The following is a 22261-nucleotide window of genomic DNA, read 5'->3' as shown; positions in this document are numbered from 1 at the left end:
GTTGATGTCCAAACTCAACCAATTTGTCATCTTGGATGAAGAAGAGCCACAAGAGATGTTTGATAGGTTGATGACCATGGTGGGTAAGATTAGAGGTTATGGTTGTGATGAGCTAGATGATCACAAAGTTGTCAAGATTATGTTGGGAGTTTATTCGCCAAGAAATGAGACTGTAGTAATTCTAATTAGAGACAAGAAGAAGTGATGAGGATATGACACCCATGCATATGACCATGTTTGGCGCATGGGATGGAGGGGAAGGAGGCCAGCAAGGGTGTCCAAGTCAAGAAGGAGGCCCGAGGCTAATTCGGTTTGAGTCCCCGAGGTGGAGGCCCAAAGCAACTCAAGTTCGAGTCTGCCTCAGAATCCAGGATCAGTCTGCCTTAAACTGGTCACCCAGGACGCATTCGGACTCTATTTTTTATGATCCACATATGGATGGAAAGATAATTTGATAAGGAAGCTAATCCAAGTGGTTTCACGTCAAAAGCTCTTCGGAATCAACGGGAATCGTCGAAACAAGTCAATGTCCAGAATCTGCCAGGGTGCTGCTACACCTTCTTTTGGTTGGGAATGGGGATCCCAATCTTCCATCAGGTAGAGGTAACTATCGTTGTGGCGGAGAATGACACACCGATCTGACTTCAGATCAAAAGATCGAACCCTGCAATCTTAGCACCACAGCTCCTCTAGTTATCAATCGAGTCACATACCAGGTTGACCTCGCCAAGAAGGCTAATCCCTGCCTACGCAACGAAGAACACAAGCAAGAACAAGAAAGAATGCGACCAAATTGCAGATGAATGATTAAACTCACGAAGTTGGGGTCTCACAAACCGATGAACGGCGAAACTGTTCTTGACAGATTAATCTAAACAAAACCCGAACCCTAAAGACGGTGGTGGCATATGATTATAAAGGTCTTAGGGTCATCACCTACCCTAGACGCGCCCCCTAATGGGCCCAAACACGATACACGGTCCAACGGACCAAAAGAAGGTGTCGTAGCACCCTGGCAGATTCTGGACGCTGACTTGTTTCGATGATTCCCGTTGATTCCGAAGAGCTTTTGATGTGAAACCACTTGGATTGGCTTCCTTATCAAATTATCTTTCCATCCATATGTGGATTATCGAAAACAGAGTTCGAATACGTCCTAGGTGATCAGTTTAAGGCAGACTGATCCTGAATTCCGAGGCAGACTTGAACTTGAGTTGCTTTGGGCCTCCACCTCGGGGACTCGAACCGAATTAGCCTCGGGCCTCCTTCTTGACTTGGACACCCTTGCTGGACTCCTTCCCCTCCATCCCATGCGCCAAACATGGTTATATGCATGGGTGTCATGTCCTCATCATCCTCCCCTTCTTGATGAAAAGCCATCTTCGGCGTCGATTGCGCTTGAAACTGATCCTGCACAACATAAAGAAGAACGGGGTTGCGAGGACAAAGAAAACTGAAATAATTGTGAGAAGGAACGTGACCATGTTTCCAAGTTTCTAGCATGTCATCTCGCATAAAAATTTCAGCAAGCATGTAGACTCCATGATCCGAATACACACGATGTATGTCAACACTATCCTGCAAAAGATTAGAACTAACCAAAGACAATGCAGGAATAGATGGTCGAGCAGACATAGGTAGCAACCAACAATGCTCCCCTTCTTGGAAGTGAACTTGTTTCTTTAAGGAACATGAGAAAATGTTTGTATTATTATGGCTGCCCTCTAAACGATCATAATCTTGTACAACAAAAGGAGAATTCATATTATTACGAATGTATACTCGATGTATCATGTATTGTCCCTTATTGTTATATCTGCCAATAACATGATATGTGTGTTTAGAAAACCAAGGCAAATCAGCATATTTAAAAAGGCTCTTTTCCAAATAATCTAGGCTACACAAAACATCAAATTCAATGTAACCCAAAGTATGTAAAGAAAACAACAGTTTGAACTCATCAATTATAGTAGCAATATGAATAACATGTTTATTTTCAGCACAAGTCACTGGTTCCAAAACATGTAAAACTGAAGCATCTTCAACCAATTCATCTTTGTCACAAGGAACATCAAGCAAATTATCATGGGACAAAGATAAATCAAGAGAGGGTTCCACTAACAATTGCTCTATGACAGCATAGTTTGTGGAAAAATTTAGTACATTAAGACAATTTTCACCTTCCGTGAGTGTAGGACCATGGGCATTACCTGTATTCTCAGCAAGAGTAATAGGTGCATTGTGAAGTGATGGTTCTGAATTTGCATATGAGGTTGTGAGCTCCTCATTTTCTTCCATGTCATCCTCTCGCTTATGGATATTATCCTGCAGAAGGTTAGTCATAGCAAGAGGAATAACAACAGACTCTTCCTCTAAATGGTGCACCTCATCATATGAAATCAAAACAGGAGGTGGATTAACAAAGGTTTCTCGCATAATAAGTTTCATATCATTCCAAGTTTAAGGTTTATTAGAAGGATCTAAAGACTCCCACCAAGATAAAGCAAAATGTCATAAAACACTAGCTGCATTTTTTACCTTCCTCCTTGGACACATAAAGCGAGTAGCAAATATGTTATCGATGGCAATTTCCCACTCCATGTCTCATCAGCACCTATACCATCATAAGTCGGTGGATACGAACAACCTGTCATTGTAAACATAAAAACAAGGAAAAAACGGTGAAAGTTATCCCTACCAAATGACTACGTGGTTGTAGTGGTGTCACTTTTCACAGCAAGTGGAAGCGTCTTACCAAGCTCTTACAAAGTTCTTACCAACGCAAGCAGTGGCGGTACAATCGGTGGCTGGTTCGTGATACCTGTGAGGTAGTGGTACCGAGATTGCAAAGCCCTTTTCTGTACTGATCTGAAGAATTTGTGGAGCTTGGAAGGCAAACACAGAATAATATGTATATCTGGCACACAAGTCAGTAACAGAAAGTAATGCTAAATTATAGTCCAAAGTACTTGTTCTCGTTGCTGGTCTAAAGTGTTGCAAGTACCAGGTGTGTGATAAAAGTATGGTGGATAGCAAGGTGATAGGTGTGAGAAAAACAAGTATGGTGGATGGAGACAACAACACAAACAAGGAACCATACAACACACGCTAACACAGCTCACTTTGGTCTTCTCTATGTGCTCCTCTAAATATTGTTCCTCTTTTGCCCCTCTTTTTTTTCTATTTTTTTGGCTGTCGTTGTTTTTTGGGAAATTTTAACTTTTTTATTTTATTTTTTTGATATTTTTCCTTTACTTAGGAGCACAAAAGAAGTAACCACAGAAAATATGAGCTCAAACAAGTGAAAGACGTGGCCTGTGGAATTTTTAGAAAACTAGATCAAAATCGACAAAAACCTTATGACCACGAAAAGAGGATCTTGTGACCACTTTTTGACCAATTTAAAAATCTCCGACCCCAACAAAGCAGGGGATGGACAGATCTGAAATTTTTTTCTGATCGATTTGCATATATGGAACGTCGAAAACGGAGTTCGTATGCGAAAACTAGATCAGTTTTAAGAATTGGCTCCGAATTAGAGGACAAAACGGGAACAATGTGTGCAAAATTAGTCACAGCAGCCAAGATTTGATGGAAATGATGGGGAAAAACACACGAACTGGACTCTAACATGACCTAACCAGCAACAAGACCTCGACTAGGACACAAACTCAACACGACGGACTCTGAAACTGAAATATGCAAAGGCTATGGCGCGGAAGGTTCTAGGACAGGAAAAACAAGTATGGCACTGGACTATGGGACGAATGCGAAACACTCAAAACTAGGGAATAAAAGTGAACATGATGGTATACCTTAGCTTTGATTACCACTTAATGGAGACAGGGATCCCGATCTTCCGTCAGGTAGAGGTAACTATCGTTGTGGCAGAGAATGACACACCGATCCGGCTTCAGATCAAAAAATCGAACCCTGTAATCTTAGCACCACAACTCCTCTGGTTATCAACCGAGTCACGGACCAGGTTGACCTCGCCAAGAAGGCTAATCCCTACCTACACAACAAAGAACACAAGCAAGAACAAGAAAGAACGCAACCAAATTGCAGATGAATGATTAAACTCACGAAGTTGGGGTCTCACAAACCGATGAATGGCGAAACTGTTCTTGACAGATTAATCTAAGCAAAACCCGAACCCTAAAGACGGTGGTGGCATATGATTATAAAGGTCTTAGGGTCATCACCTACCCTGGACGCGCCCCCTAATGGGCCCAAACACGATACACGGTCCAACGGACCAAAAGAAGGTGTCGCAGCACCCTGGCAGATTCTAGATGCTGACTTGTTCTGATGATTCCCATTGATTACGAAGAGCTTTTGATGTGAAACCACTTGGATTAGCTTCCTTATCAAATTATCTTTCCATCCATATATGGATCATCAAAAACGAAGTCCGGATGCGTCCTGGGTGACCAGTTTAAGGCAGACTGATCCTGGATTCCGAGGCAGACTCGAACTTGAGTTGCTTTGGGCCTCCACCTCGGGGACTCGAACCGAATTAGCCTTGGGCCTCCTTCTTGACTTGGACACCCTTGCTGGGCTCCTTCCCCTCCATCCCATGTGTCAAACATGGTCATATGCATGGGTGTCATGTCCTCATCAAGAAGTTTGAGTGCTTCACACCAAATGATGTACTTGAGAGGATCTTGACCTTTGACATGTAAAGAGAAGAAGCAAATAAGAGAAAGAATCTTGGAGAATTGCAAGCAAAGCTATAAGGCATCAAGATCAACAAGGATGTAGCTCTCAAGGCCAACAAATCAAGCAAGCAAGGCTCTACTAGCAAGTCCAAGACCAACAAGCAAGCTTCAATTAGCAAGCCCAAAGCAATCAAGCAAGTTCAAGAAAGAGTAGAGACCACATCATCCTCTAGTGAGAGTGAACATGATGATGACCAATATGAGAAAGTGGATGATGTTGCTCTCTTTATGAGGAGGTTTCACAAAGGGTTGAAGAAGCAAGGGTACAAGGTAGTAAAGAGAAAATTTCCAAACAAAAAAGAGGACATACTACAATTGTGGAAGTACCGATCACTTCATTACCAAGTGCCCATATGAGATTAAGGAGAACAAGTATAAGAAAGAGAAGAAGTAGGACAAGGCTGACCGGAGAAAGAGCAAGAAAAACATGGGAGAAGCTCACATTGGGCATGAATGGGATTCATCTATTGAAAGCTCAAGTGAAGAAGATGAGAAAATTGCAACCATTGCTATCCATGAGCCATCTTCTTCACCAAGACTCTTCACCAATATGTCCGATGATGACTACTACTCCTCTCACATTTGTCTTATGGCAAAAGGGTGAGAAGGTAAAATCTAAATCTAAGGCCAAAGCTCCTCTACCTCCACCTCCTAGTGATATCTCTAGTAGTAATATTAGTGATAGCTCTAGTAATGATAAATCTAGTGATGAAGAAATTGATAAATTAACTAAGAACTTAGATGGAAAGACCAAACTATTCATCACTAAACTAATGGAGAACTTAGAGAGTGTCCAAGCCGAGCTAGAATCTAGAGAGGAAACTCTTATCCAACAAGAGGATCTCTACATTGCTAGCAAGGAAGCTCTTGCATTAGAGAGAAGTGAGATGGAATCATTGCGTAGGGCCTTGGCCAAAAAACAAGAGGATTATGCTATCACAAAGAAAGAAAATATTGCTCTCAAGAAAAAGTATTGTGACTTAGATAAAAAGCACAAAGAACTTGAGCTACAATATAACATTCTTTGGGATAGCAACTCACATCCCTCTAATGCAAAGGATGCCTCTACTACCTCCACTAGTCAAGGTTGTGGAAAATATTATAATATTAATTTTAATGCTTATTTCACTAACCTTGCAAACATGGAGGCAATGAGAAAAAATTGCTAGACTCAATGAGATCATTGGCAAGGGCTGCTTGAGTGGTAAGGCTTAAGTAAGTGACAAGAAGGTAAATGACTCAAAAGTGTCTCAATTCAAGTAAGGGAGACACCCCTCAATTATGCATGGGCTTGGGCACACTGCAGGAGCCAAGACAAATGGAAGAAAGATCATAATAGCTATGAGTGTGTCAAGTTTGAGAGGAAGAAAAGAGTTGGTACAGATCAGCCTGCACAGACAGCAGTAGTGCCACAGTGAAGGCTGGCTGTGCCACTCCTCATAAAAATGGAAAGGCTACAAATTATGCTCCTGATCAAACTAAGCCCAAGAAGGTGTCCCAGCAGAAACAGGTTCAGCAGAAGCCAAAGGAATCAGTATGGGGCACTATAAACAAGTATGCCTACCAACCAAAGTTTCAAACACCTCGACAAAGCTTGACTTCGTGTTTTGTTTTATGAAACAACAACAGTAGAAAAGTGGTTGCTAAATATATTGGAAAGGAAGCCAACACATATAGGAATACTTCTATTTGGGTTCCTAAATATCTTGTGACTAACATGCAAGGCCCCAAGTCTAATTAGGGACCTAAATCAAGCAACTAAATCTATTTTGCAGGCATACTCCTCTGGTGGGTCAAGTTGGGTGCTTGATAGTTGATGTACAAATCATATGACCGGAGAAAGGAGTATGTTCTCATCATATACCTCAAAGATGGACTCAAATGAAAATATTCTCTTTGGAGACAACTCTAAGGGAGATGTGATTGGTCTCGGTAAAGTTGCTATAACCCTTGAGCATTCAATTATAAATGTTTTACATGTTGATTCGTTAGGTTACAATTTGTTATCCGTCTCTCAATTATGCGAGATGGGCTTCAATTGTCTCTTTACGGATAAGGGTGTGGAAGTCTTTAGAAGGAAGAATTCATCTATTGTCTTTACGGGTCATTTAAAGAACAAGCTTTACCTAGTTGATTTCAACAAAAGTAAAGCTAATCTTGAGACTTGTTTAGTGGCAAAATCTAGCATGGGGTGGCTTTGGCATCGCCGACTATCCCATATTGGGATGAGAAACTTGGCCAAACTTTAAAAGGACGAACACATCCTTGGGCTAACAAATATTCACTTTGAGAAAGATAAGATATGTAGCGCTTGTCAAGCCGGAAAGCAAGTTGGCGTACCTCACCCACCAAAGAGCATCATGACCATGACGCAACCATTGGAGCTCATACACATGGATCTCTTTGGACCGGTTGCCTACCTAAGTATCAGGGGTAACAAATATGGTCTTGTTATTGTTGATGATTATTTCCGTTTTACTTGGGTATTTTTGTTGTTTGATAAGTGTCAAGTTAGAGACAAAATGAAGACTTTTGTTAGAAGAGCTCAAAAGGAGTTCGGTCTCCCCATAAAGAAAATGAGAAGCGATAATGGGACCAAATTCAAGAACATCCAAATTGAGGAGTTTCTTGATGAAGAAGGCATCAAGCATCAGTTCTCAACTCCATACACCCCTCAACAAAATGGTGTAGTAGAGAGGAAGAATCATACCCTAATTGACATGGCAAGGACAATGCTAGATGAGTACAAAACACCAGACCTCTTTTGGTGCGAAGCCGTCAACGTCGCTTGCCATGCCATCAACTGCCTCTACCTACACAAGAAGTTGAAGAAAACTTTATATGAGCTTCTAACCGGTAACAAACCAAAGGTGTCCTACTTTAGAGTGTTTGGATGCAAGTGTTTCATACTTAATAAGAAACCCAAAACCTCTAAGTTTGCACCTAAAGTTGATGAATGTTTTCTTCTTAGTTATGAATCAAATGAGCATGCCTATCGTGTTTTCAACAAAATCTTCGGAAGAGTTGAAATAGCGGTAGACGTGACATTTGATGAATCTAATGGCTCTCAAGTGGAGCAAGTTGATTCAAGTGTTGTAGGAAAGGACGATCCACCATGTGAAGCAATCAAGCAATTGGCTATTGGTGATATAAGACCACAAGAAGACAAAGTCACTGAAGTGGAGGTTCCTCAAGCTACTAATGAATAAAGTTCCGCTAACATACCTGATGCTGAGGAGGAGCAGACCCCTGCTGCAAATCAGCAGAGCGGCAGTGCCACATATAAGAGCGGTAGTGCTGCACTCCCTCTAACAACAGCAGCAAAGTCCAACTCCGATTCAAGGACAGAACCTATAACCCATATTCGAGCAAGAAGATAATGAAGATCCAGAAGATGGACAAGAGGCCATTGATCACCAGGGCTAAGGCAAATAATACAACCGGATCATTCTATTGACAACATCCTTAGGAGTCTTCGAAAGGGGTAACAACTCGTTCACATTTAGCAAACTTTTACCAATATTACTCGTTTATTTCCTCTTTGGAACCTCTTAAAGTTGAGCAAGCACTTGGTGATCCAGATTGGGTGATGGCCATGCAAGATGAGCTCAATAATTTCGAAAGAAATCAAGTGTGGACCTTGGTGGAGAGACCCAACACCAATATCATTGGCACCAAGTGGGTCTTCCGCAACAAGCAAGATGAGAATGGCATGGTGACAAGAAACAAGGCAAAATTGGTTGCTCAAGGTTTCACTCAAGTAGAGGGTTTGGACTTTGAGGAAATATATACACTGGTGGCAAGACTTGAAGCAATCCGAATGCTTCTAGCCTATGCCGCTCAAAACAATTTCAAGCTATATCAAATGGGCGTGAAGAGTGCATTCCTCAACGGCCCCATTCAAGAACTTGTCTATGTTGAGCAACCACCGGGTTTTGAAGATCTCAAGTTCCCCAACCACGTTTACAAACTCCAAAAGGCACTCTATGGGCTTAAGCAAGCACCAAGAGCATGGTATGAATGCCTTAAGGAATTCTTGCTTAAACAAGGCTTTGAAATAGGCAAAGCCGACCCTACCCTTTTCACTCACAAAGTTGGTAAAGATATATTTGTGTGCTAAATATATGTCGATGATATAATATTGGTAGTGCTAATCATACTTTTTGTGAGGAATTTAGTAGGATCATGATGAAGAGATTTGAGATGTCCATGATGGGTGAGTTGAAGTTCTTCCTTAGATTTCAAATCAAGCAAGTGAAGGATTAAACTTTTATTAGTCAAACGAAGTACACCCATGATATGCTCAAGAAGTTTGACATGGTGAATGCCAAGCCTATCAAAACTCCCATGCCAACCAATGGACATCTTGATCTCAACATTGAAGGAAAAGCCGTGGATACCAAGGTATATCGTTCCATGATCGGCTCTCTACTTTATTTGTGCGCATCTAGGCCCGATATTATGCTTAGTGTGTGCATGTGTGCTAGATTTCAAGCTAACCCAAAAGAATCTTGAGATATTTAGTACACACTCCTAACCTTGATTTGTGGTATCCTAAGGGCTCTAAGTTTGATCTACTTGGGTATTCAGATTCTGATTACGCCGGTTGCAAAGTAGATCGAAAAAGCACTTTGGGGACATGTTAATTCCTTGAACAATCCCTAGTGTCTTGGAGTTCTAAAAAACAAAATTGTGTAGCCCTTTCCACTACCGAGGCCGAGTATGTTGCGGCCGATGCATGTTGTGCCCAACTACTTTAGATGAGGCAAACTCTTCATGATTTCGGATGTCATTTTACCAAAATCCCATTATTATGTGACAATGAGAGTGCCATTAAGCTTGCAAATAATCCTATAAGCCACTCTAGAACCAAGCACATAGACATCTGTCATCATTTCTTAAGAGACCACAAAACCAAAGGAGATATCGAAATTCGCCATGTGAGCACCGAAAAGCAACTAGCCGATATCTTCACAAAGCCCCTCGACGAGTCAAGGTTTTGTGCTTTGCGTAGTGAGCTAAATATACTTGATTCTCATAACGTGGTTTGAATTTTAGCATGCCTCTGTTTGATAAACTAGTATCTAGGCAAAAGAGTTGAAAATTTTCATATTGTGCATGAAAATGATTTATAAAAGGCAACTTATGTATCATGATCATGGTCTGTATTGATTATTTGTTTCTGGTCATGGTATATAGGTGATATGTGTCCATATCTTATACAGAGAGAGTCATATAGATTATAGCTAACTCCCACTGTTTTAGGGAGTGTGACAGTGCCGCTCTACAGCAGTGTTGGGCTAGGCATGCGGCAGTGTCACACTTTAAATCTCAATTGAGATTCAGCCCAAACGGTTTTACTGTGGGGCCCATTTATTCTTCCTCTTATCCTTAGGTCCACAGTAACTTCTTTCCCTCTCTCTTTCCCCCGATGCCGACGCCCGTGCCTCTCTCTCCTCTCATGTACGCGCCATCGCCGTCGCTTGGCCATGCGTTGTCGGTCTCTGGTAGTGCCGCGGCAACTGATAGCCCTCCCTTAATGTCGCTGATGGCTGCTACTGCCCCTGGCCTGAGCAGTTTCTTCCCTCTCCTCTCTAATCCTCGTTTGAGAAGGTAGAACCCTAAACCTACTCGATCTATGCAATGTGAGTGTTTTTGTGATGGATTCGAGTTCTTAGTGGTACTATGAACGAGTAGGAGGGAGATTTGATGGACAAATTGAATCAATAGGTCAATTCATTTGGGGGGGTGCACAGCACGTGCGATAGTGCCACGGTAAGGTGCGGTAGTACCGCACCCCACAGTTTGAGACCGTGTCTGGTTGTGACTTTCCCTAGATGAATCAATGTATTAGTTGGATTTATTCACCACATGCTCTCTCCCACTTAAAATGTTATCACTATTCCCATCTATTACATGACATCATGTGTTTTTATCTTAAACTATGCTCTAGAAATTGTTTGGTGATGTGGGAAGACATTTGAAAAATGGATTTGCTAAGAAAGAAGGAGGTCATGAGCTTGTGGAGATACTGAGTGCGGCAGTGCCGCTCTCAGGGTGCAGCAATGCCGCACTGCCTGGGCAGCTCTATCTATAGTGTCTCTCAAGTTCATGATCTAAGTCTTTTTTCTTGTCAAGACTATTCTTCAAGTGATTTTCTATGTCCCATTTGTACAGTTCTTATCTAGTTCATTCTATGCATAGATGGAGCACAGAGATAGTGACCGAAGGGGGAAAAGGAAGATGAATGAGAAAAGAGACAAGGATCCACCTCACCATGGTCGAGGGAGGTCAACAACAGCAGGCAGTAGTGCAGCTCCAAGGAGACTTGGTGACAGGGGAGGCGCGAGCAATACATTGAAGATGAGGAGAGGCTGGAGATGATAGGTTGTACCACTTATGCCATTCCTGTCACCCCACAACATCTCTCTGAGTTTGATGGCAGATACATGAGAGATTTTGAGGGTGAGATCATCATGAGACCTCCAGATGACTCCCGTTAGCATGCAGTTGTCAACTATTCTAAGAGTTGGAATCTGGTGGAAGAGGCAATGGGGATCAATCCCTATGTAGTGCGCAAGGATTTGGGCATTGATTACAGATTCTGGAATGAGTTTCATTCCAACTTTTATGCCAGTGCCATTCTTGCATACAAGAAAACCAAGATCATCAAGATGCAGTATATTGATTAGGATGAGATGCAGGAGAAGGAGGAGCCTGAGTTTGACAAGGTAATCAAAATTTATGATAGGTTCCAGCTTTTAGACATCATGGGTTTCTAGTATAACTAGAATGAGGAGGTCCTTGCATAGTTTCATGCCACATACTTCTATGACTAGACCTCTGATGAGATTCACTGGATGACTGATGGTCGGCACTACCGAGTCGACTTGTCACTTTCAGCCAGATTCTTGGCTTTGGGGAGGAGCACAGAGGTTACACTTACATTCATGATGAGCCTCGAGCTGAGATCCATGACATTAGTTACATATGGAGAGATAGAAGGATTACATATGGCAAGAGGAGTGGTCTACACAGCTTCTATTACATCCTCAACAACCTCATCAGGAACACCATCAACCCAAAGGATGGAGCTGCCTCAGATATTAATGGTTATGTTAGAAATGTGTTGGCTAGATTTGCTCCAGGTGGGGATAGATTCAATGTCCCTAGATTCATGTGGACTGAATTGAGATTTGTAGTGGACGATGGGAGGAGGGGGCTGCCCTATGCCCCTTACCTCATGTTCATGACTGAGAGGGTCACTGGATTTTATTTTTCGAAGGATGGGATACACTCCGTCTACAAAATTGAGAAGACCCAGCCAGCTGCAGCTACTCAGGGAGCGGGGAGCTCTCATGCTCATGTAGATATCCCTGAGTCTTCCCGCTTTAGGTCTCATAGAGAAGGCAAGATGAAGAAGTTTGGCAAGTGGTTGAAGGCAATCTTTGGCAAGTGCACATATGTAGCTGATATAGTGTATGAGACACAGTTTGAGCAGCGTCAGTAGCGTGGACAGGACCTTCCACTACTTCCTCCTATTCCACCTCCTCCACAGTATGACCTTCCGAGTCTCTCCGACATAGATTCAGATGATGAGGATGATGATAATGAGGAGGAGGAGCAGGGACGAGCAGCGGATTGGAATGAGACCCTGGAGGGATATCGTCAGAGACAGGAGCCGAGGCGTTCCACTTGTTCCACTCGCTACACCACCACTACTCATCGTTAGGGCCGTGCACGTATTGACTTCGACAACGATGATGGTGATGGTGGTGCCGGGACTGCTGCAGGAGGTGCTAGGGCTGTAGGAGGTGATGATATTGATTGGACAGACATCTAGGGAGATGACGAGTAGGTGTTGATCTTTCTTCTCTTTTTGGTGCTTTATGCCAAAGAGGGAGAAAATTAGAGGGGTCATCAACTTTTCGATGCCATGGTTAGTAGCTGCGCTTCATGTTCTATTCGATGAGTGTTAGTCTTCGTTAGGTGGAAAGTTTGAGAGTCGCTCAAAACTCTAAATTGTGAAATAATGCTACTATTTAACTCTTTATGTATCGGATATGGACATATATCGTTTGTGTGGATTAGAAGTCATCTTATTGTGCTAGGTTGCATATCTTTTTTATCTGAGCTAGCTGTGTGGTGCTTGACTCTGTCTTGTTCGTACAGTCAGGTGAGGTAGTGCCGCACTCAGTTGCAGCAGCAAGCACATGTGTGCATGATCTATCATATGCATCACGTATATATTTTCTTGGCACTGTGTGCAACACCCCACAAAGGCATGGATGTAGGGGGATCCCCAATTTTCACTTCACTAAAGTGTGAATCTTGGCCTCTCATGCCAAGTTGAGAATTTAATTCTCTATTCACATATTTAGGGGAGGCTCTACACCCATGGCTCAAAAAAAATCTCAGTTATTCATTTCATATCTTTTGTAAGTTCTAATTGGGTTGTCATCAATCACCAAAAAGGGGGAGATTGTAAGTGCAATCAAGCCCTAATGTGGGTTTTGGTGTTGATGACCACCTAATTAGAAAACTAATGAGATTTATTAAGATGACAAGCAAGGAATTCATTATAGAGGATGTTACATGGAAAGGAGGAGCCCCTAATTACAAATAAGGACGGCATCGCGCTCAAAGGAGTTTTGAATTCTTTTGTCTTTTGAAATTGAGTATGGGAAAAGCCGTACTATAAAGGAGGACACTACAACTGGTTTAAAGTGTGCAACCAAATGCTCAATCTTTACACAAAACATCCTCATACCTCAGCCAAGACAGCCAACTTAACAACTCCTTCACCCTTGCTATCTTGCTGGGTGCGGCAGTGCCGCACCTAGAGAGAGGCACTGCCGCACCTCAGCATTGCCGCACTTAGGGCGGTACTGTTGCACTTAAGTAACTGTTGGGAGGCAGGGGGTATTTATACTTTTCCCTATCCTCCATAATGGCTGTCTTTTCTTCCCCAACGGTTCAGACCGATGAAAATCAACAGGTGCTCATCTCCTCTCTCCTCCATTGGTGCCCTTCAAGCTCTCAAGCTTTCCCTTTGACTTCCCCATCAATCCTTGAGAGAAAAATATGCCAAAAGTGATTAGAGAGCAGCTCCACTGATTTCCAAAGCCTAAAGAGCATTTGGTTCACGTTTTGGCCAGCGGTTGTGTTTGTTACTCTTGGAGCTTGGCTCCTAGCTGGCTAGAGCGTCGCCCGGTGAGCTTGCTAAGTTTGTGGCAGCCACGAGAGGTTTGTAACCACCTCTTACAGATAGTAAAATCACCCCTCATCTCAAGAGTTGACTCTCTTGACTTGAGAACGAGGTAGGGTTGCAAACCCTAAGCCTTAGTGGTATACCTCAACAACGTGGACTTAGGCAAGCCTTGGTGGCGAGCTGAACCATGGGATAAATCCTTGTGTCATCTTGTGCTTGTGTTGCTACACTTGTGTTCTTGTTGTTGTTGAGGTGATTTCTAGGGTTTGAGGCCGATCTACTTATGTGTGGTGTTCCCACAACTTTTAGCTGTCGATCTGTGATCTACTACCCTATAGGAAGCTAAGAAATTTACTCGATCTAAATTTTGTTGGGTAGATTTTGAACTATGAACTAATCTCTCCTGCATGTGCGGTAGTGCTGCTGTTTGGTGCGGTAGTACCGTGCTCACAGAGCGACAGTGTCGCGAGTGAATTTGACTTCAGTTTGAGTTGAATTTTTACAGGCCTATTCACCCCCCTCTAGGCATACCAGAGATCCTACACATCTATCTAGACACCCGCGCCTGCTGCACACCCATGCGTATGCATGCAGCTCCTGCCCCGCCCACACACACTGCTGTTGCGCCTGGCCCCGTGCTGCTGCTGTCGCACCTGCCCGTGCGCTACTACTGCTGCAGTACGCATGCACCTGCGCATGCATGTGGGGGCCGTCGCGCCCGCTTGGCTTCCCACACGCACATGGGGACCGCTGTGCTAGAGGGGACCACCTCCGTCTACGCCCACTTCTCGCGCCTAGTCATGGAACACTTGGAACATAAAGCATTTGCTGCAACATACGTCCCAAACAGATGAAAGATTTACAACATACGCTTGCAACATATGTGTATGACCACTGCAACATATGCAACATTCAGATAAAATAGTTGCAACATATGTTTGAAACAACTAAAACATTTAAAACATACACTTGCAACATACGTGTATAGCCAGTGCAACATATGCAACATCTAGATAAAAAAACACTTGCAACATGAAAGGGACCGTGACGCCTAAGAGTGGGGGGTGAATTAGGCAACTTAAAAGTCTAACTCTAAACTATGGCCTCTTTTTCTATTCTTAGCAAAACCTATGCAAAAGATAAACTATCTAAATGTGCAACTACGGTTTTGCTATCTCTACCGCAAAAGAAGCTATGCAAACAATGTAAATGCGGAAGCTAAAGAGTAAGGTAGAGATATGCAAACTCCCATTGATGACTCTGGTATTTTTATCGATGTATCGAGAAGCGCGTAAGCTTCCCCCTAGTTCTCGTTGGAGCCCCTCGCAAGGGCCAAGCTCCTAGTCGGGTAACTCCGTGGATAGCCCTGGGCCTTCCCCACGCGCAAGTGGGTCTTCGGTGTGCCTTCCAACAAGCCTCACCCGGACCGCTCCCTGCCGTCTTCACTATCAAGCTTCCGGCCGAACCGCCGCGGGCCTTGTTCCCTTCGATACACGGTGGCGGCCACACCACAAACGTGGTTGGTGTGATCTCGCAAGACTATAAGCCCCTTTGATGTACAGCAATGGTGCGCGCAAGCACCGAGTGGTAAGAGGTACGCAAACCTCACTAAACACTAGGCCTAACCCTAAAGCAAACGCATAAGCGGTGGTCTAATCAACCTAAGCACTTCGCGAAGCACCTACGCTAATCACCTAATAAATCACTAAGCACTATGCAAGTGGAGATCACTAAAATGGTGTATTAACACCCATGGTATGTTTCCTTAGCTCCACTAAACTCAAATGGCAGGTTGGGGGGTCTATTTATAAGCACCACTGAGAAAGTAGCTGTTGGGGACGAAACCCACATTTCTGCTATTGACCGGACGATGTTGTCGTCCTGACCGGACGCGTCCGGTCGTCCCGACCGTTGAAGCTAGCGCGTTGATCAGACTCGGCGCTGAGTCTGGTCACTGTCGATCGGACGTGCTCGGTCGCACTGGCGCCGCTCTGGAACCTCTCTGGACTCGATCGAACATTGCAGTTTCTGCGTTCGGTCGATCACCCTCCAGCGTCCGGTCAGTGCTGAGCTATTGTCGCGACAGTGAACAGTGTCATCATCGCGTCCGGTCACTTAAATCCTCAACGTCCGGTCGCTGCTGCTGATTCCTGCCGTTGCCGAGCATCTTGATCGGACGCGTCCGATCGCTATAAGGACCGTATCCGGTCACCTCTGTGAAGCTCGTTTCTTCACGATCTTGCGTCCAGCTTGGTTCCTATCTTCGTGCTTGGACTTTGCTTGATATCTTGGGTCTTCTATTGTGCTTCTAGGGTGTTGCTTATGGTGTTGATCGTGGGATCATCATATCACCTTCGTCCAAGTCACGTCTTGCACCCTATTGAACTATAAAACAATTACTTGTAAATTCATTAGTCCAATTTGGTTGTGTTGGTCATCAAACACCAAAATCCAAAGTAAATAAGCCTAGGGTTCATTTTCCTTACACAACATATGTTTGAAATAGCTTAAACATTTGAAACATACACTTGTAACATACGTGTATAGCCACAACATATGCAACGCCAAATCTAGTTTTGCAATATCCAGATAAACATATGCAACATACATCTGAAACACCCAATAAAGGCTTGTTGACGCGGAGCTCGACACCGGTGCGGAGCTCGAGGTCGCCCACGGTCGACAGCAGATGGATCGCGGCCGTGGCATGTGGCGCGAGGCATGGGAGCACAAGGTTCGGGCGGGGGCGCGAGGCACGGGGGAGGGTGCACGGCGTGAGGCACGAGGCGTGGGGGCAGACGAGTTGGTCCCATCCGGAAAAAGACGGACGCCCTAAAGGTATCATTATCGAAAACTATACGTTATTTCATTTTTCCACACATCTCAACATTATATAGGGAAATAGACCACGGAATGCAAAATGACAGTAATTTGATATCAGCACGGGCATACAGCTAGAACTGAGAAGAGTTAAAAAATATCTAATATGAAACATTGCTCAAATTCTGTTATGTTTGGTCTCACATTAGAAGCTGATGTTTTTTTTTTGAGAATAATAGAAGTTGAGAGTTACGAGCACGACATATAAGATAGACAACCCTCGTATAAGATAGACAACCCTAACATATTATGTTAGTCTTTTAATTTGAGTTAGTGGTGATGTTTTGGTTTGTGGCGGCTCCGGTGGACCTGCCCATGAGAGGTGCAGAGTCATGAATATGGCGAGCTAGGCCAAGTATCGCACTGTAACAAAATCAACCACATAATAATGCATCTTCTCTCTATTTTCAGCCCGACTGTAGCTCGTATCTTCTCACAAATTCCTACGTGTAGCCGAACTGCCGAAAACAGCTCATAACTTGTTCGTATTAAAAACATGAGCAGCCGATGTTTTCTGATCAGCCTCAACACTTTAAGACCATTTCACTCGAATATATGCTATGTATATCATAACTACTGTTCGTATTAAAAACATGAGCAGCCGATGTTTTCTGATCAGCCTCAACACTTTAAGACCATTTCACTCGAATATATGCTATGTATAAGTCTAACGGATGTTATATAGTAAGAAACAAACTAAAACACTATGACTTTGCCTGCAAAAATACATCAAGTATACGACCTGTACTTTCTTTGTATCCCTACCATGAAAAAAGGTCACATAAATATCCCATGGAGCTTCGCTGAAAACATCACCAATGACCAAACCTACTCCATTTACAAGCAATCCCATGCCAAAAAAAAAGAAGTCATTGGCGACATGACAAAGCGAGGCCAGTAGTAGTAGTACTCCACATTTTGAGATTGCTACTACTCTCTAGTGAAGGCAAATCAAGAGCAAGAACAAAACTAAGCTGTGACCCCATTAACCCCCTGCGACTAGGATACTGAGCGCCTTGTGATCCGTGACTGCGTGGACTTCGCCTCCTCTGGGTTCACGGACCCAGGGCTCTCCGACGTGTCTGAGCTGCTTTTCTCACCGGCATTTGTTTTCCCAGACCAGAGCTTGCTCAGTATCTTCTTCGGCATCAGCATCCCCTTTGCTTTCCCTGCGACGCTCTTGTCATCGCTGTTCTTGTTGATGTCACTGCTGCCACTGCTCCTCTCGCTTCCACCGCTGTTGTTGGCGAGCCTAATTGACCTCAAAGAGTTGATGTCACTCGATGTCGGGACCCCACATTCCTCCTCCGTTGTCGTTGTCGCAGCTGATCTGGAGCTGCCAATAGAGTTGCCATTCTCTCTGGGAAGAAGCGAGCGAACAGCAGATGGGAGCTCAGATGAAGGGTCGCTCCTTGCAGAAGCAATTGATGCCCGGACTTGCTCAAAGAAGAGAACTTGCACAACCACGCGTAAGGGGAGACGCTCATTCTGCACGGCGTGCATGCACGCATCCTGTGACAGCTGCTTGCAGTCCATCAGTCCACATAATTTCTTCTTTTCGCTCTTTGATAGGCTGGGGTGCTCCTGTAAGCATGGAAAGCAGTGTTAAGTATTCAAACTCCCTACAATGGGAGCACTTGGTGGAAACACAAAGTGATACCTTCAGATACATGTCAATGGCACGATAGAGCCCGTCATGTGATGGCCGGGGTAGAGAAGACACCATTTCAGCAAGTGCGATCAACTTTGGAAGAGGAAGGTTGGGATCTTTGGCAATCTCAGCAAGATATCCATCGATCAGCTTTGCAACTGCCAGTTTTGACGTGCTGGAAACAGATGTCACATTCTCAATCTCCACGATTTCTTCATCATCTTGAATCTTTTCCTTAACACTATCACTATTCTGTAACATGAATTCCTCCACTATTGCCATGATCAGGTCTACGCTGTATATATTGTTTTCATCAGTATTTGGTGGTATAAGAAGGTCTGAAACTGAAGCACCATCCAATTGTGTGCCTATTCTCTTGATCAAGTTAATGCGATGGGACTCCCCAGATTCCAGCAAACATGCAGCTCTTAGCAGCTTAAGAAGAAAACCACATGACACTGAGCCTTCCTCAGCGGGCAAGAGAAATATAATAGCATCAAGAGCTGCACGAAGTTTTGTGCAATCAACTCCATTGCTCACAGCATCTTCAAGGGAGCCAAGCAGGTGTCGGTATGCGTAGGCCCTCAATGCTTCTCCGATGACAACAGCTGGTGTGCTTCCCTTTGCCTTGATGGTCATGATCACCCGCTTGTACAAATCCACTTCAAGCTCACAAAGGTCCTCAACCCACCAGTCACTAGGGACCATAGGTTGCTTCCTGACACCATTCCATTGTGAATCAATACCATTCTCAGATGGGAGTTTCTTTCTGTTGTAAGTGTATGACCATTCAACCTCTGATGGATCAATTGACGCCTTCGACACGATAGAGTCAATGCAGTGGTTGATTACCTTCAAATTTTCACACCAAGGTAGCAGTGACTTTGTGCTCTGTAAAACTATGATCGAGTCCTTCCAGGTGCGAAATACGCTTGATGTCAGAAACACATCAATCTTGTATATGAGGTTTCCTTTGTCAATGGTCTCAAACATTTCTAGGTACTCAGCTGCACAGCGGGCAGCGAGGACATTATATGCATTGAGTGTTACAATCATGCCATAGCAGAACTTAGCACATATTTCAAATGCTGAAGGTCCACCAGGGATGTCAGAGATATCCACTTCATCATTTTTCTCCTCATTGCTTGAAGCAACTAACCTTTGTAGGCGTGAACTCTTTGATAGAAGAGGGAACTGAAAAAAAAAATTGCAGGGTATGTGATTATTTTCCCTTTGTACATAAAAAAGCATGTAAACTAGTTGTTTGACACAGAACTATGCTGCATTAGATATGAACCAGCTGCTAAGCAAATGCATCTAGTCAGAACGCAGACACAATTGGCGGAATATGCAGACAAAGGGAGTAGGATGTTTTTCTTTCTGAGCAAGTAAAAGGAGTAGGATGTAATGTGCCAATGGTACTCATCACCACACCTAAGATTTTCAGGTGGCACAAAATATAGCTCTACAACAATAAGGGGTACTCTTGTTCAATGCATGCTGAGGCTAATAATGTGTGGAATATAAAGAAGTCAACACCTTGTGAAGATAAAACTTGACATCCCCAATGGATATAACAATGTCTGTTGCCAGCTCTGTCGCAACAAACCTGAAAAGCATGATTGTAAAACATTAGCATTGAAGCTAAGTGATGCAAGTAGAGGAAAGGCAATGGGAGCAAATAAGTGAAGATATTGCATGATAAGCAGAATTACCCAATGTGAGGCAACATAGTAAGTACACGTGTATCATTTATCTAAAATCATGGTAAGATATGTTAGGATAAAAAGGCTTGTTATGTGGATGCAATGATTGTTAGATAAATCCTTATACTGCAAATGTTGCAGTAATGCAGAGCTGAAATGACGCAACAAGACAAAATCATCGCTCAGCGAATCAGCTAAAGGTGAGATAACAGTGACAGGACATTAGCCTTTTGCCCAAGTACCATAAGCAAAACTAGAAAAAGGCAAAAGCAACTTCAGATATACCAGCAGCGTGTATGACAGGTATAACTAATTTTAATTGACATGTGGTCCAACATATAGATGATTAAAAACTTAGTTCTATCAAAGGTCAAGAGAAATTATTGAGCTCCAGGAATTCAATTTACTTGATGGACCACAATGCCACCAACCAATCCACTCATCCAAAAAGGTAAAAAACAAAGCAAACTAGAGAAAAGAACTCCTATGGTTAAATCGTCACAGGCCTCCAAAGTACATAAGAGCTTTAAGAACATATGCCACTAAAAAGAATCAAGGACAACTTAGCGTATAAACAAGATCAGTTATACAGTTAGCCATCTGCATGTCATCATCAGATGCGCCTCCTAGTATTCCAGACCATGAGTTTCATGTTGGTTGTTAAATGAGAGGGTAATCCACACCTTAATAACTAACACACAAGCCACATATAAAACACAGCTGTCAGTCATATAGCTCTGTGAAGATGGAACTAGTCTTAATTTTAATTTTAGTGTTGTTCTAATTCATAACACTAATTTTACACACTTCAAAATTATTGGATGTTCCATGCTAAATTCTAAACTCAAACAAATAGAAAGCAAAGCAAAAGCCCCTATGGATATCGTCACTTCCTTTCCTTCCCATTTAAGAAACAGAGCACAGAAAAACTAAAGAACTAAGCCTCTTTCCAGCTGATACAGTTTACCAGTATGATTGGCCCCTTGAGCAACTCCATTGATTTAAATTTTCTTTTAAACGAATAGTAAAAAAGCAGATCCACTAAATCTTGGCCAAAAAGCAGATAAGATGCATATTAAGACACAAATATGTTAAGAAAATTGAATTAGAACTGCTGAGACCTATTTCCTATCAAGTAAAATGGATCTTGAAATTTCTATCCCAGAATCTCTAGAACATTCATCAAGATAAATTCAGCACAACATGATCAGCAGAGTAAATCAATGAGAACAAAGTCTAGGATGACCAGTAAAAAAAGAAGATGTATGTATCTGTAATAATCTGAAAGAAATGTGATGCTAAGGTAGGAACAAATCAACTAACCTGATATTGCTGCCCTCTGTCTGAAAGACATCCGGCTTTGATCCAAGCTTCATATACTTCATTGTGCCACTCCGAGAAATGACCCAAAAACAAGAGAGAAGATCCTCCTAGCTCTTCCTCCTCCCCCCACCAATCACCACAAAATGAGATGAAAGGAGGAGCAGCACAACAACCCCACAGACAGCGCTTAACCAATCCGTCAAGAAAGTACCAAACCGGCAGCCACCGGCATGTGAATGCTTCCCAGCCCAACGGAAAGGACAGGACCAACAACTGGCGATAAAGATCCAGCACGCCGAACTGTCCCCCTATCCCAGTGGCAAAGCCCCCACCAAATCGGGTCAAGAACCCAACCCCTCCTCTAGATGAGTAAACTAGTTGGGCAGCTGCATCAAGATCTGGGTCACAACGTCTAGAAGCCAGGACCAGGAGCTCCTCCTCCTCTTCCTTCTCCTCCGAGCTGGATGGATCTCAGTCACAGGACGCAGGCGGCAGGGGGGGGCAGCAGCACCTGCAGAGCACAAGGGCAGTATCTTGTGGTGAGGGGACAGCGGGAATAATTGGCGACTCGATGTTGGGAGACCATGGGAACAAGCACCAGTGAGGAGAGGAATCTTTAGCTCGTTAATTTTGCAAGCAATCACATGAATGAATGGATGGATGGCGAAACGAGCTGCAACAGGGAAATTGTTGTATTGTTTTAGGATCTAGCACATGTAGGCAGTCAAACGGTGACTAAAGAATTCCAATCCACAGACCACTGGTTCTG

General features: G+C 43.4%; 1 protein-coding gene across 1 annotated transcript; it reads right to left on the bottom strand.

The window, feature by feature from the left end:
• Positions 1–17523: 17523 nt before the first annotated feature.
• Positions 17524–21687, bottom strand: LOC136522799 (BTB/POZ domain-containing protein NPY4-like). The gene is made up of 4 exons (XM_066516602.1): positions 21493–21687; positions 20003–20072; positions 18473–19657; positions 17524–18396 (listed from the first exon to the last, which is right to left on the bottom strand). Exons 1-4 carry the CDS (start codon positions 21552–21554, stop codon positions 17812–17814), a joined length of 1902 nt encoding a protein of 633 aa, XP_066372699.1. The 5' UTR covers positions 21555–21687; the 3' UTR covers positions 17524–17811.
• Positions 21688–22261: the final 574 nt, after the last annotated feature.

This window comes from Miscanthus floridulus, chromosome 2 (genome assembly GCF_019320115.1).
Source record: "Miscanthus floridulus cultivar M001 chromosome 2, ASM1932011v1, whole genome shotgun sequence".
Taxonomy (NCBI): Eukaryota; Viridiplantae; Streptophyta; class Magnoliopsida; order Poales; family Poaceae; genus Miscanthus; species Miscanthus floridulus.
The sequence above is the reverse complement of the archived record's forward strand: the minus strand, read 5'-3'. Positions and strand labels throughout refer to the sequence as shown.